General features: G+C 38.7%; 2 protein-coding genes across 7 annotated transcripts in view; both read right to left on the minus strand.

Annotated features, from left to right (window-relative positions):
* The window catches only part of TTC7B (tetratricopeptide repeat domain 7B), a 120460-nt gene extending 120131 nt beyond the window's left edge, over positions 1-329 (minus strand). For 3 of the 5 annotated variants that reach the window (XM_041399962.1, XM_041399937.1, XM_041399927.1), the window contains exon 1: positions 88-329. In XM_041399962.1, the coding sequence (XP_041255896.1) occupies positions 88-208 (121 nt within the window). In that variant the 5' untranslated portion in view covers positions 209-329. The remainder of the gene's footprint in view (positions 1-87) is intronic. The other 2 variants (XM_041399953.1, XM_041399946.1) reach the window with 1 other exon arrangement.
* Positions 330-9424: 9095 nt separating this feature from the next.
* RPS6KA5 (ribosomal protein S6 kinase A5) overlaps positions 9425-15465 on the minus strand; it is a 69876-nt gene continuing 63835 nt past the window's right edge. For both annotated transcript variants that reach the window (XM_041416125.1, XM_041416209.1), the window contains one exon: positions 9425-14618. In XM_041416125.1, the coding sequence (XP_041272059.1) occupies positions 14379-14618 (240 nt within the window). In that variant the 3' untranslated portion in view covers positions 9425-14378. The remainder of the gene's footprint in view (positions 14619-15465) is intronic.

Below are 15465 nucleotides of genomic sequence, written 5' to 3' on the forward strand. Positions count from 1 at the left end.
CCGCCTCCCCGGGCTCCGCAGGCCCCTCTCGCCGGCCCGCCCGGCGGCACCTGCCGGGCCCCCGCCGCCGCCCGCCCCGCGCCGCACCGTTCGCGATGAGCTTGGCCGAGAGCTGCTTGACGAGCTCGGGAATCCGCTCCCACTGGCAGTCGGAGCGGCACCGCTCGATCTCCGTCTCCAGCCGCGAGCCCGCCTTTCTGGTGGCCATGGTCGGGCCGAGGGGCCCCGGCGGGAGCAGGGGCCGGGGCGGCGGGCAGGGGGAGGCGGGGACGGGCGGCGGCGGCCCCGGGAGCGGCGGAACTCGAGCGCCGCGGCCGCGCCGCGCTGGCGGCCCCGGGAGCGCNGCCAGCGGCGGCGCCGGGCGGGCCTGGCGGGGAGCGCGGCCCGGGCTGGGGGAGCGCTCGGCCGCTCCCGCCGCCGGACAGCGCTGCCCGGGCACCCGCGGGAGGCGTCGGGAGAGCAGGAGGGAGGGAGGGAGGGAGGGAGAGAACGGGTCTTGTAATGCGAGCACCGCGCCGCTAAAGGTGCCGCTGGTAGCGGGCCGCTACCGCGGGCACCGGCAGGAATCGGCCCTTCAGAGCCCGCTCACACGAGGGGTGGCGATGGCACCTTCGGCTGGTTCTGTTCCTCCACAGGCGAGGGAGGACCACACACCTCTGCTACACTTTCCCCTTCCCCAAAAGATAACGCAAAATTAGTTCCTGCCCGTCGCTGGTCTCCTCCTTGAAAAGCCTTGAAAGCCTTGACCCCGCTCGCTGGAGGGTTCGTGGGTTTGAGAGCGCTTTCCCGGGCCGGGCTCCCGCCGCGGTCTCTGCCGCCCCAGCGGGCCGCAGAGCCTGCACACCGCGATCCACGCCAAGCAGGCCCAGCACGGCCACCCGCTCAGGACTCGCCTGTGCCTCAGCCAAAAGCCAGAGGGAAAGAAAAGTACAGAGGTTATGCCCTATGCTTTGAGAAAATAAATGTATTTCCAACATTTGGCTAGAATAAAAACACTAGGTGAAAAGATTCCAATGGTACTTTGTATCTTTTTCAAACACTGCATCACACAAACGTGACACAGCAACTCCACAGACTTACATCTTGCAAAACTACAGCCATGACTGATTTTCTCAAAAAATCAGCAAGAGTACTTTCTCTAAAAAGAAAAGCAAAAAGATGTAGCAGGGGGAAAAAAAAATCTCACAAATTGCTACTTACTTTTCACAAAATAAAGATACAGCCCATTGACAGAAGGAACAGGTTTTGCAGAGATATGGTGTAGCTACATGCAACATGAATTCAAATGATTCAAGTGTCTCGCTCCACATCCTTGGGTCATAGTGCAGGCTTGACAATTAATTCTTGCATCCAAAGAAATGAGAAGTCAGTGAAGACAAGAATTTGGTTGAGTTTGTGAGGATGACTGTCAGAGACAATTATGAAGATTCAAAAAAAAGGCTGGATGCAATTTTTGCTTTTACATGCGTTGCACTCCGCTGGATCTAGTACATGTTAATCTTCAGAAGTTACAAGTTCATGAAGTCAGAGTCAAATTTGGGCAAATGTAAAACTACTGGCTGTTCTATAAATAGATCTGTTAAATACAAATATGGCATTGCCTGTGGGCATTGGGAGAGTTGTTTACATAACAGAATTTCTAAACAATTTTCTGCTTCACGTGTGTTCACATATACTAGAGACAGGTGCTTTCAGAAATTTTGCTTGGTTTTAATCAACAGCTGAAACATGAGATGGATTCTTTTGGATTTTTTTTTAAAAAGCATGGATTTTTTTAAAGATATGCAGTTTCCATTGAATCACTAACTGACCAGAAACAGACCAAGGCTTACACAACTAAAAGTTTGTTAGTGTATTTCCCAGCTATATCCTCAATGTAATAAATACTACTTCCAACAAATTGTGTTTTGCTTCCATCATCCTTAGACCATCACAGTTATTGCAACTCTATGGCAGGCATAAAATATCTTGTTCAGTGTTTCAAGTATTTTACTTTTCATTCCCAGTGTTATTAAAAGCATAACAACAAAAATTAAGATATTGTAATTTGCCTTTTAGTCAAGATGCTTTTATAGCACCTTCAGGTTACAGTCCCATTTCAAACAAAATATTCTTCAGATTTTAAAAGTGAAATGAAATGGTAACAGAACATAACAGTATTTAAAAAATACAATGGAGTACTGCAGGATTGGAGAGAGGATTTAATAATGTAACAAAACCAAAAGGATAAATAAGTAATAAAGCATTTTTTGATACATGAGTTTTCAGATGATCCAGAGAACATCAAACTGATTATAACATGTTTCTTTTAATGGGGAGAAAAGATAAGATAAAAATTAGGAAGGAAAAGAAGGATAATTCAAAACGTTTGATATTATAACTACTAGTTATTTTACAGATAAGACTATGAAAACTAAAATTTCAACTTTCTAAAAGAGCTAATTTGCCTATGAAGATTATTCATATTGATTCACAACAATTCTAACACATTTTGTTAGCACTGATCACATCATTTCACTAAAAGCTACCAGCAATGGTATTAAAATATTTACATTACAGCTCATCAGGCTTATTATCTCTACAGCTCCTCCTTATGAAGTGAGACATCTATGCAAAAGGAATTAGCACATTTTGAAATGCTTAGGAAATCTGCTTTAACATTAATGACACTTCCATATACCCAAGATTGCTCTGAGAAGATTCCACTGTAGATGACCCATAGTGGAATTCAATAATGGATTTAGAATGGATAGCATAAAAGTTAGAGAGAAAAGAAGCATAATCCTGCATATTTTGTTAAATGTCCCTTATTTTTTCAGCCTTTAACAAAGTGTTCTTTTCTGGAAATGGCCTATTCATTACACTGTTGGGGCAGACCAAAGCATACATGTACTTGGCTAGAAATAGTCTGCTTGTAAGGTGAGGCTGCTGGCTAGCAAATATAGAGAAATACCTGGTTTGTGTTTCTCAGGAAGGGAGGGAAATTCAAAATGCAGGAAAATAACTAAGATGTATTGGTCTATCATTTTGCCTTATGCCATCTCTCCCACTCCAATCCCCCCAAACACAGGGGGAAGAGAAACAGTGGATTGTTCAGTGCAATTTCATGAGCTTGCTGTGAAGAAACAGGGCCTTTCACTACACAGCTACACACTGTGGTGGCTTGACCCTGGCTGGGTGCCACATGATCATTCCCCTCCATGAGTGATCAGGGACAGAAAATACAACGGAAGGCTCAGGAGTTGAGATAAGGGCAGGCAGAGGTCACTGACTGATTACTGTCATGGGCAAAACAGACTCAATTTGCAGATATTAATTGAATTTATTACCAAGGAAAATCAGAGCAGGATCATAAGAAATAAACTCAATAATGAAAACGCCTTCCCCCCACCCTTCCCTCTTTCCTGGGCTCTGCCTCCTTCCCCCCAGCAGCACAGGCAGACAGGGAACAGGGCTTACAGTCAGTTCATCACCTGTTGTTTCTGCCACTGCTCAGGGACAGGAGTCCTTCCCATAAGAGACACTTGTCCATGAACTTCTCCAGTGTGAGTCCTTGCCATGGGCTACAGTTCTGCGTGAACTGCTGCAGTGTGGGTCCCTTTACACAGGATGCAGTCCTTCAGGAACCTGCTGCTCCAGTGTGAGTCCCCCATGGGGTCACAAACCAAACTCTCCCTAACATGGGCTTCTCTCTCCACAGGTCTGCAGGTCCCTGTCAGGAGCACATTCCCATGGGTTCACAGCCTTCCTCTGGGCACCCACCTGCTCCAGGTGCATCTCTGCTCCCCTGCTGACCTCCATGGGCTGTAGGGGCACAGCTGCCTCACCATGGTCTTCACCATGGGCTGCAGGAGAATTTCAGCTGCAGTGCCTGGGGCACCTCCTGCCCCTCCTGGACTGACCTTGGTGTCTGCAGAATTGCTCCTCTCACATATTCTCAGTCCTCTCTTCCTGGTCACAATCAAATCTGTGCAATAACTTTTTTTTCCTTCTTAAATATGTTATCACAGAGGCTTTACTATCATTTCTGATGAACTCAGCCTTGGCCAGAGGTGGGTCCATCCTGAAGCCAACTGGCACTGGCTTTGTTGGAGGTGAGGGAAGCTTCAGCAGCATCTCACAAAAACCATTCCTGCAGTGTCCCCTCCACTACCAAAACCTGGCCACACAAACCCAATACACACACTGATATGGTACTCTCATACTTCTTATAACCTAAAAATAAATAAACTACCTGCACTAGTACCCCACACAGATCTATGAGAAACAGGTGTGATGGGCCTTTAAACTGGTGGCAATGTTAGAGAGAATATAAACTGACTTAAATAAAGCAGCACTTTCATCTCTGCTAAAATATTAAACATTCTATAACAAGGAATCAGAAAAACCAATTCAAAAAGTATTTGCATTTATAAAGGCAACATATGAAAACAGACTGCTCAAAACCCAGAGAAGAGGAAAAAATCTCCTGCAAGTAAACTCACAGTGTCAATGGGTTTTTTATTCCAGACTGAATTTTTGGCTTCTTAGACAAATACTATTCACCACTGAAGTGGTGAGGAAGAATCCAAGATTAACAACCAATTTGTGTCAAAGGTTAGCGATGCTTAATGGCCAGTGTTGTTTCACTATTTAAAGAAAAAGTGTTTAATATGCAAGTTTACCTACAACTCTGGTTTTAATTTGGCACACTGACCAGTGGTAGTCTGTTTTTTTCCAAAAAGTTTGTCTGAAACTGCTAGTCATAATGCTGATTCTTAAAATTATTTTTCTACTTATAGTATACATCAGAGAAAGAAAACAATTTTGAGGGAAATATGATGATACAGAAGACAACATAAAAGTCCTTTTTTTATATCCATAGTAAAATAAAACAAAAAAGTAAACATTAAAAAGCTTTTCCTCAGCACAAATGGTAATTTTATCAATCTTGTATCTTTCAATTAAAATCAACATTGTAACGCCTATTAAAATATTAAATATATTCCTACTGCAAGTGATCAGAGATGCAATTCAAATACTATTTGTATTTTAAGGCAATCATAATCAACTCCTACTACCGTCTGCTATTTTGTTGAAGTCCAAAAATTCTCAGGCCAAATCTCATTAGTGGGATAATTAATTTCTCTACAGTGCAGAGTCCAGCTCATAACCATTAACAGAAGCAAAACTTTTACAGGAACACAGGTCATCTTTTTTTTTCAGTTAGTGCAACATTGTTGGCAAAAACAGGAACTACACAGTTCTCCATTCCTACTGAAGTCAGTAATCTCTATGAAGCTGAGAACAGACCATATGAATATTCTTTGAGGAAAGAATTTCACAGTGACTTTTGTCTCCTTTTGAGAAGAGTATAAACATGTTGTTTGAAGGGAAGTGAGACTGAATAGTATCCACTAAATCAACAGTCTGACAGAAAGCCCATTATAAAACCTGCCACCCCTGCCTCATAGCAAGGAAGACAGCCATGTAAAATGTGAAATAAACTTTATCAAAATATTTCAACATTTCAAGTTTTGTACTTAGATGAGTCTATTTTCTTAGAGATATAATAGTTACATCTGCAAATGTACATTATTTGTAAACCATTAAGCCCTTATGGCTGTTTGAAAGTTAATATCATACACAAAACAATTCAAGAAAACTTAGGAACCCAAAAAGCTTTCTTCACAATGGAATTTTAATTTTGTAGTTTGCTGCCTTCAAAGTGATTCAGTTCATACTGCACTTGTGAGATAATGGGCAATTGATACTGAAAATGGAATGTATGCCTGTACAATCAGGCAAACATATTTTACTATTTTATGAAATCCCTTTATGTTAATTGACAGTCTTTAAGAAATGACAGGGGCTAGCAGTCATTGATATTGATTGTCTGAATCAGTGAAGTTTAATTACTAAATGTGCTGCAAAAACCCCAAAAAAGTCAGACTCCAAAAGAAGTCCTTTCTAAGCCCACCTATGTGAAATGGGAACAGCATTGCCAGTGAAAGGGCAACAGAGTATCACTCAACTGCCAGTATCTACTAAAATCATATTCTCCCAGCTCAGTGTTTCATACTACATTTTAAACCTGCCACACCATGCCTGGAAATATCCCCTGCACCACAAATGCACATATTTACACACACCAAAAAAAAGTCACTTCCCAGAATTTAAAAAAACCCACACTCCACTGTTTTCCGGAGCTGAATAAATGTATTTATATCTGAATTGCAACTTGCTCCACAACTGTATTTTTACAATGGTATGGTGTCAGTAAATTTCCTATCCTATATTAACATGCAGTAAGAAATAGGGAGCAAAACAGGAAGAAAAATGCCATAGCTTGCTGTTTCTCATTTTTATTGTGTCAGTGTAAAATATTTCAGTCGTGTTCAAAGATCTAAGGATTTTAGATAAGTGCTTTGGCTGCTTTTACATTCAGGGAAAAGCCAGGATAAGGTGTAATCATGGGTCTTTCACTGTGCTGCTGTCATGGTAAGCCTCGTTCCTGCTCTATTTCAAACTGGTGTCCAACACTGCTTGTAGGGATGCAAGTGAACAGGGACACCACACAGTCTCTGCACAATAACAAAACTTACAGACACAGTTCAGCTAAATTGTAGATGTGATCCGGATTGTAGTTTAAGCTCTAGCTTAAACTCATAAAAGAAAATCTTCCTAGGCAAATTGAACCTCAGAGGCAAAGATGTTTTCTTATTCTTTTGACTTACGACAAGTGTCCAGAATAGTATTAAGGATTTTTTTTTAAATAGCAATTAAATGTTTTTTAGAAAGATACAACGGTTTTGCACTTTATTAGGCCTCTATTTTTCAAAACAGAAAACCAGCCATGTACCATTTTTCACTATTCCTTAAGGGTAAAAACAAAATACAATGTCATACTGCATTCAAACGTTTGCTTCTTGCAGTGATAGACTAACTATTTGCCAGCTCCATTGCCAGACCACCAGAGGGAGTCGAAAGCTACATTCAACTTCGGAAAATTTCTAAACCCGTAGGTACCTTAAAACATTGACAGAAAATACTGTATGGTGTGAATAATATGACAAATGGCTAAGAAACTTGCCAAGGACAATGAATAATTTCAGCAATATCATCAGTTCATTACTATCTAGAGGAAAGAAAAACACTGGTGACAACTGAGTGCTCAGCAACTATTTTTGTTCCGTTTGGAAAGAATGAAAAATCATGCATTTAAATTAGATGCTTCAATTATGTTAATAACTGGAAAGAAGTCTTTAAAAAATCAGCAGATCCAGAATTAGTACAAAATAGTCTTAAACAAAGAGTGGCTCCCCTGGGGCTCATCATGTGCTATGGAACAGGTCATGGCACAAATCCCGTGGCTCTGACAGACTGGCCAGCAGGCTGGGCTTATCACCCTTCAAATAAGCATGGTTAGCTTTAACAGCTCTAGAGACAGGAGCATTCACCTGCATTCATCTGGTTCCACTAGTCTTCCACGAGTCCTGGGCAGTCTTCACAGCTTTCCTGTATTTTCTTCACCACTGTATTCACAAAATTATCCTTTCTTCTAAGTTCTTTCCCCACCAAATTCAGAATCATCCTCTGGACTCACTCCAACAATCCTCATTCATTTTCTGAATGTTGAGCAAAATAAACCAATTCAATTAATTCTCTTGCTTTTTGATAAACTTCTATCACAAGGTTTTGCATGTTGGCATGTTTATTTGTCAGAAAGAAAATTCCATTGTAACCTGTTGATAACTGGCATTAAGGAAATAAGGTAACAATGTCCTCGATGCTGCATTTGCCACTTGAAAATGGCACTGTTTCCAAGAAGAAAAGTTGTCAGGTTAATCTGTGTGGGGTTTTTTTATTCAAAAAGATTTTAACTGAATGTGGAGATCATTGGTCCTTCAAAAGCAATGGTGTGCAACCAGAATGTCCTGTAAATTACAGTGAGGCAAAGCACTCAGCATTCCCTTCTTCCCATTTCTTTCCCTCTCTCCACTGCCTGCCCACACTGACACATGAAATAGAACGCCCCGTTCTTCTCACTGCAAATTAACACAGCCTGCTCCTTTATAACCAGCTGTCAGAATCTGTCACCAAATCATTTTTTGCCTTTTCAGCTTCAAAGGTAAAGGTAGGAATTAGGGATGATTTCTTCTACTAGGACTCCAGCAAAAGTTTATGTCTGGCAAGAAACAATTTGCAGGTTTCCTTCTCTGCAGGTGAAAGAGATAAATACTGTGAAGTTAGCTGTAAGCATCCATATTTGCTGCAGGAGCATCTTAAGACTATCAAGATTGAAAGCCAATGCCAAACTTTTATTCATTTTTGTAATTCAGATGCATATTAAGGTTCAAAGCCTGTCCTCACTTTGGTCCTGAAGTAGATCTCAAGTCTTCCTTTTAATTTGATAGCACTAAAAAATTGAACTGACCTGCCACAGCTGCATACCAATGGGACTGACATGGTGATAAATACTAAGTAGAACTAGAACTGTATGAACACGTGAACTTAAAAGCAGCAGGGACACAGCACCTTGAGCTCTAATTTGTAGCATCCCTCTGCAGTGAGAACATCACCAGAGTGGGATCCTGTTCCCTCAAGCAGGCGTAGCTTCAAGAGTAACTGTCATGAACAGCAGAGTATCTGTTTAAAGGATGGGAACTCACTAAGGAGACACCTGAGGAAAGCTTTGAGGTATTTGCTGTTTTTGTGAATTGAGTTTCTCTTCTCCATGTACATTACTTTTATAGGAAGAAAAGCATATATAGTGTTACTACCGAGTGAGCTTCTGCAGACCATACAATGATACCTCTGTAAGCAGTCACCTCAAGTAACTCAGGAACAAACTTAAAGCATTGTCCCCTCTCTGCAGCATCATCTTTAGATTTTCCCCTTTCTCCTAACTTCCCTAAACTCCAAAGACTTTACACTTGAAAGCTTTTTTAGCATAGCTGAATGTCACACAAAATCACGCCCATAACTTAGATAAAATGTACTTGGCTAGACATAGTTTTATCAGCAAATATCATTAATATATATGCATATTTTGAAATGGCTACATTTCCAAACAGATTTATTTTGGTTATTCACAAGGCCTAATCCTAAATTCTTCTAATTTTTTCCTGCTTATGAAAACAGACCTTTGATCATAATCGTACCAAGACAACTACATGTTTAACAAAATAAAAAAACAACTAGGGAAAATCAGATGAACTTAAATGAGACCAATTTTAATATTTGATGCTGGATTTCTTGACAAGTATCTTTGTATTAAGAAAGCTGTAAGAAGTTTGCAATCAGTTTGCAGTTTCATCTGTTAGGTTTTTTGGCAGTTCCTGAAGCAATTAAAGTTCTGTTTTTCTTTCCTTTATTACTGGCATTTCAAAGGAAGTTAGCAGACTTCTGCATGACTCTTGTAAATACAGTTAGATTGGTTGCCAATTTTTAAAAGCAATTTTACATGTGAATAATATGGATTTCTTTCTACCACTGAATAAAGTATTAGTCAGACCAGCCCATAACATCTCTACCTAAACACTTGTAATTGTTTCCCAGCCAGTAACTGTCTTCTATTTCTATCACACAGAACACGAAGGTTGTCAAAATACATGTTTTCTTATGTTTTCTTGAAATTTACATTACTCCAGGTCTCTTGCATTTCTCCATTATGCAGTTTCTGGGCACAACAAACAAGAGACTGTTTCAGCTGGTCTATGTAACTGAAAGTATCACTTTATTTTCTACTGCAGACTACAGGAATCAGTCTGAGTTTCCTTTTCTACACAGGTGCTCTGAACATTCAGAATCTATTTAATACATTATATATAAAAATGTGTGATGGCAGGCGAGAGCGAATTAACAGCTCTGCATTTCTTCTACTTTTAGAGAATCCAGGGCCTTGTGGACCAAAGGTTGAAACTGAGAAGTGTTTCTCACTGGCAAACAAAGATCAAAGCACTTTTATCTCTTCACAGCTGAAATACCCATGTTATTCATAATTCAGTTGACTGAATATTCAGTCAACTATCTCAACTGAAGGAGGGCAATATTATGTTTTGCCATGTAAAAACGGGATTTTGAAAAAGACTGTCACTTATGGGGGAAGGAATAAAAACCACTAATTTAGTAAAAACACCTGGAATGATACCTGAGACTTAACAAATAATTTCAATATGATGAACTAAATGTTATAAAGCTACACACACGCATACTCAGGGACCTGCAGAGGTAGGAAATATGTTTATGTTGGACAACTGGCAAGAAAGTTTGCAATTCATTATCAGTGAATAATACACGCACATGGAGATAGACAGGGGAAAAATTACCCCTGAAAATATCTGCCCAGAAGCTTCTCATCTCTGACTTCCTATAACCTTCTCCCTCTTCTGTGGCTGCCTTATCTAGTCCTCCAAATCTGTGTGAACCCAGAATCCATTTTTAAAATACAAGTTCTCTTCATCAAGGCCTATTACTTTAAATGGAGATCTAGGCATGCAATACAGCATGTACCTACACACATGCAGACAACACATGCACAAATTATAGGATGCTTGTGCAACATTTCATTATAACCAATGAACACATTTTCTGCTGAGAATTAATCTGTTCTCAGATGACTGAGAAGGGATATACCTGTGTAGGAATTGTTATTTTGTTCAGAAAAGCAGCCATGGAAAAGGGCTGAGAAAATACACCCATCAACAGAGCCAATTTGAAGCCTCAACCCATTCTGTGACACAATACATGGTCCCCCTCAACCTCAACTGCTTAGTGAAGCACTTAATAGGGTTGTTTTTCATAGCAAACAATACATATGCCAAATGCACTGATTCTTTCCCTTAAAGTACAGAAATTTCACTAAGTCAGAGGAACCGTAAGTTATGTTCTTTTCTTTGTACTTCTCTAAATCCTTTAGCAGAATTACCTGCTAATACTAGTATTTGTGTTTCTAAAAGTATTACAAAGAAATGGCTTTACCAGATGCTGAGTACTTTGAAGATTAGATTAAAATCCACACTAACTGAAATCCCTACTCATAAGAAATTTGACTTTTCACACTAATCTGCCTACAACATCACTGACAGCTCTGTATTTCTGACAGCAGACAGATATCATTACTAGACATAAAAGCTGACTGAGGCATAGCAGCACTGTGAAGAAAACTTAATCCAAGTACACACACAATTCACAGTGTAACATCCCTTCACCAAGACAATAAAAGGTATTTATAGTACTAACGAAGATTAACTTGTACACTTCAAATTTGAAACAGTGGTCTGAGTATGAAAAACATAACCCACGGTCTTTATATGACCTTGAATTCCAGGCTGGTCAACAGATTAAAACACTGTTCTGCCAAGAGTAAATACTCTCCTGCAGGGACATCAGAACAAGAAGTAAAATTATTCCTCAGCTGCCTAGTTTGCAACTCAAGTTTCAATGTATCAATGTGTATGTACATCAGCAGTTGCTTATGTAAAGATGCTAATCTAAAAATTCAGACAGCTTAGTGTCATATCCACTTCCTCGAGAGCTCTGTTACCTGGAGGCAGCAAGCAGTCATAAACTTTTCAGCTACCCTGGGTAACAGGTTCAAAGCAAATACAAGTTGACACCTAAATGCACTTAGCCCTGCCCAAAAGAAATACCCTGGGCTTAAATTTTTATTAAACAACTACTGTGAGAGCACAAAGAGGACACAGAAATATTCAGCTATAAAATTTGTCTTTGATACAATTGATATATTCTAATAACTTTAGTCTCACAACAGTCTCTCAAAACCTGTGTAGAAAAAGAGGTTGACAATACAGCCATTATCTCTAGCATTTAGTATCTTGTGCAAGCATTCTTGTTTCATCAGTTTGTCAAGAAACAGTTTAAATTTTCCAACAGGGAAGCAATATTTCCTAACATCCCGTGTTCCTAACATTTAGGTTCTTTCAGCTGGGTCACAATATTCCAAATCAACCTGGTATCCAACAGTTTCTTACACTTACATAAAATCAGACTGAAATTGCTTTTTGTTGTCCTCATCCTGAAGACAAGTTCCATGAACTCCTCAAAGTGCAAACTTCATAAGCAACCTGTTCTCCAATCTCCCAATTCACTTATACTGTCTGCATAACAAGTATTAATGGTGGATTGTTTGTTGTATTTACAGCAAGTTTATTCGGGAGAGGAAAAGTATTCTTTTACAAATGAGCCATGTTCACTATTGAGATTACTTCCAAAGAGAGCATTCAGAAAGCAAACCTGAATATATTACACTGACAATTATTTTTCAATACTTTAACATAGGCCACTTAAAATTGGTTGTTATTAGCACATAGACTGATCTTTAAATATACTACTTCTACATAAACAGTGCAAATCTCAATATTCACATCAACCTGAAATTAATGCTGCAATTACTGTTGACATTCACATCAAGAAAGTAGTAAACTATTTCACATGAGCAATTCCAAAACCTCAGAATGCCATTATTAATATTAAAGAAACACAGAACAAACATGTTGGGCTTCAAAGCCTTGTTTTGATACACACAATCCCTGTAAACATGGATTTATTGTATTTGTCAATACTGATATCTGATATAATTCTATAAATAAAACCACTGATATAAACAATTTCTATAACCTTTTTTTTTTGCATAGGGTTTTGATTAAGATTACTTTAGGATAGAGACAGCTGTTAACAAAATCCTCTAATCAATTAGTCTTCCATCACACAAATTTAGGCATATGACAAGGAGCCTCTCTGACTTCAGTGGAAACTTACACATGTAAGCATTTGCAAAACTGGAGTCATTTTTAGCACTTAAATTACCCCTAGTCATTGAGAATACAAGCTATAAAAGAGCTCTCCATAAATTTATAAAATATACTGATTTAAAAGTTTATGCTGATGTTTCTCTAAGTCACATTTATGATTCCAAACAGTTATGTACATACTATACTATCACAGTAGGAAATACTTCACTGTAGAACACCACAGTGAACAAGTCGTGAAGCACAGTGTTCAATATCATTTCCCTTTAGTATTCCCAGTGCATAAGTTGGTAACATCTACACTACACAAGGTGCCCAGGTCTAGTATTTGTTATATACAATGTAAAAGCAAGATAGAAAGAACTTTGCATTTTACAGTAAGGAATGAAAACAGTGGGTAATATACAGGGATTCACTCCTGCAAAGTACAGAATTCTCCTTCACTATGACCACAACCACCAAATATGGTGGATTTCAGGTAGGTCATTCAGCCCAGTAAAACAGTGCTCAGCACCTTGTAGCAAGAGAGATCTGAGTGCACTTTATTCTAAAACATCTCCTTTGGATGTTATAAAGTGCAAAAAATAAAACATATATTCTAATATTTTACAGTCACTATTAGACTGCCATATTTGCACAATTCAAATAACTTGGTATGCATTTTTATGGACCCTATAATAACAAATGTTGAAACTGGAGTTTTCTCATCTTTAAAAAAATCTTATTATTTTATAATTATTGTGTTACTATAAAAAGAAAATATAAATTATAATTAAGTCTTGAAATAGGTACTTTTAACATGTGGCCATTTTCCAAAGCATCAAATATGAAATTTAATTTTCTCTTATAGCATTACATTTTAGAATCTGTAAAATCTTTTAGAAGTTAATAACTTCAAAAAATAAAAATTATTGTATCACAGTATTAGACATCTCAGCTTATCAGATATCTTTTACCCTAGAAGTGTTTAAAAAAATAAATAAATTTTAAAAAAATCTAAGACTTCTATTCTCAGTTGTTTAGAACAAGATACGTGGAGTTATTTTTTAAACAAAGTAAGAGTTCCATAGTGCTTCATTTTGATCTTAAAATTCAAATAAATGGGACAGAATATAACCATAAATTCAAAAGGCTTTAGAGTACTATACTGCTTTGGTGCATTGTACCAATGATTGTTTACATGCATGAAGAACCAAATTCTACAATATTCTTCACAGAGCTGGGTAAGAGCAGAAGATCCCGAAGTTCTACATATGTTACAGAGCTTTCCTTTCTTTGAGCAGTGGGGCAGGAAGATTGTGACACTGAGGAACAGTCTTCTTCCAAGCGGTACCACGAGCAGCACAGCTACTTACCTGGAGCTTGGCTGCACACCAGTAATTTAGCCCTCAGAGAATACAATGTTGGTTGTATAACAGTATTATACTATATCCAGTGATACCAAACAGCTAGAAGGAAATGTATGGAAATACAGAGCTAAGAAGGTATGACTAAAATACATTTCTAAAGCAACAGAAGTCTTCCTGTAGCAGCCTGTAAGCCACAGGGAGGAAGGGCAGGAGAAGACAATACAGGTACTGCCAAGTCCATAACCACTGAACTCCTCGAGACAGGATATTCTGCTGCTCAGTCGGAGAACTGGAAGATGGTTTCTGGGTTATTGCTGTCTGTAGGGTTTGTGGGCTGCAATGTCTTTGTGGGTGTAGTTTTACCATGAGAATGAGAGGAAGAAGAATGGGAACTTTCACTGGAGCTGCTACGTGTCTCTGTGCTTGTGCTTGTTTTTTTCATTTTCCTTCTTTTTGCAAGAGGTGCCTTGTCCACATTCTGGAGACAAAATCCTTCCCTTTTGTACTTGTTAAAGGCCTGTTTCAAAATAAAAGGTAATTCTAAGTTATCCAAGATATTTAACACATGTTATCACTTATTGTGAATGGTCTATGGTACTTCACAAGATAAAATGCAATTTCCCGTCTAATTCCTATTGTAGCTGTAACAACGACTCTACCAGCCTTTACAGGTACATAAGAGCCAATACATTCCATTATTGATTGACATCTTCCTCTCCTTCTTTTTAGTTTAGAAGTATTTTTTACTTGGCCTTAACCTATTTAACACTACATTTTCAGAGAGGACACTGCTAAATTACAGTTTTTCTTTCAGCCCAAATTATGTTGCATTGTCAGGATCTCTCCAAGAAACAATTACTTTGTTCTTCTCTCCTTCCTAAAAGGCACCCACAAGCATTTCAGCATAGATCAGCTCAATTTTGATTCTTTCTCTGTAGAGGGTATCATGAGAATCAACACTATGTTTGTAAAATACAGTTGAAGTTCAAATTATTTTAATAAATATACAATAGTAGACAAGCAAGTCCACTAAAAAAGCATCCATGATATAAAACACATGAACTATATATATTCCAGAAATTCTACTTCAATTTAGTAACCATAAGGACAAAAAGTCAAACAGTTACTTAAGTTAAAGTTTTGGGTTTTTAAAATAAAAGTTTGAAGATCTTTTAATAGATTTCTCTAAGAAATAGAATACTTTTAATTACTGTTTCCAGAATAGCACTCAATACCCAAATCCTCATGAAAATAAATATCTCCAAGAAATTTATGCTTGCTTCATCATTCATATTTTCATGTACTCCAAAAGAGATGTTATGAGGAAATGTTATTGAGGATAAAAATCTAGATATAAGCATATA

The sequence above is a fragment of the Onychostruthus taczanowskii genome, unplaced genomic scaffold, assembly GCF_017590055.1.
Source record: "Onychostruthus taczanowskii isolate IOZ18803 unplaced genomic scaffold, ASM1759005v1 scaffold1, whole genome shotgun sequence".
Classification (NCBI taxonomy): Eukaryota; Metazoa; Chordata; class Aves; order Passeriformes; family Passeridae; genus Onychostruthus; species Onychostruthus taczanowskii.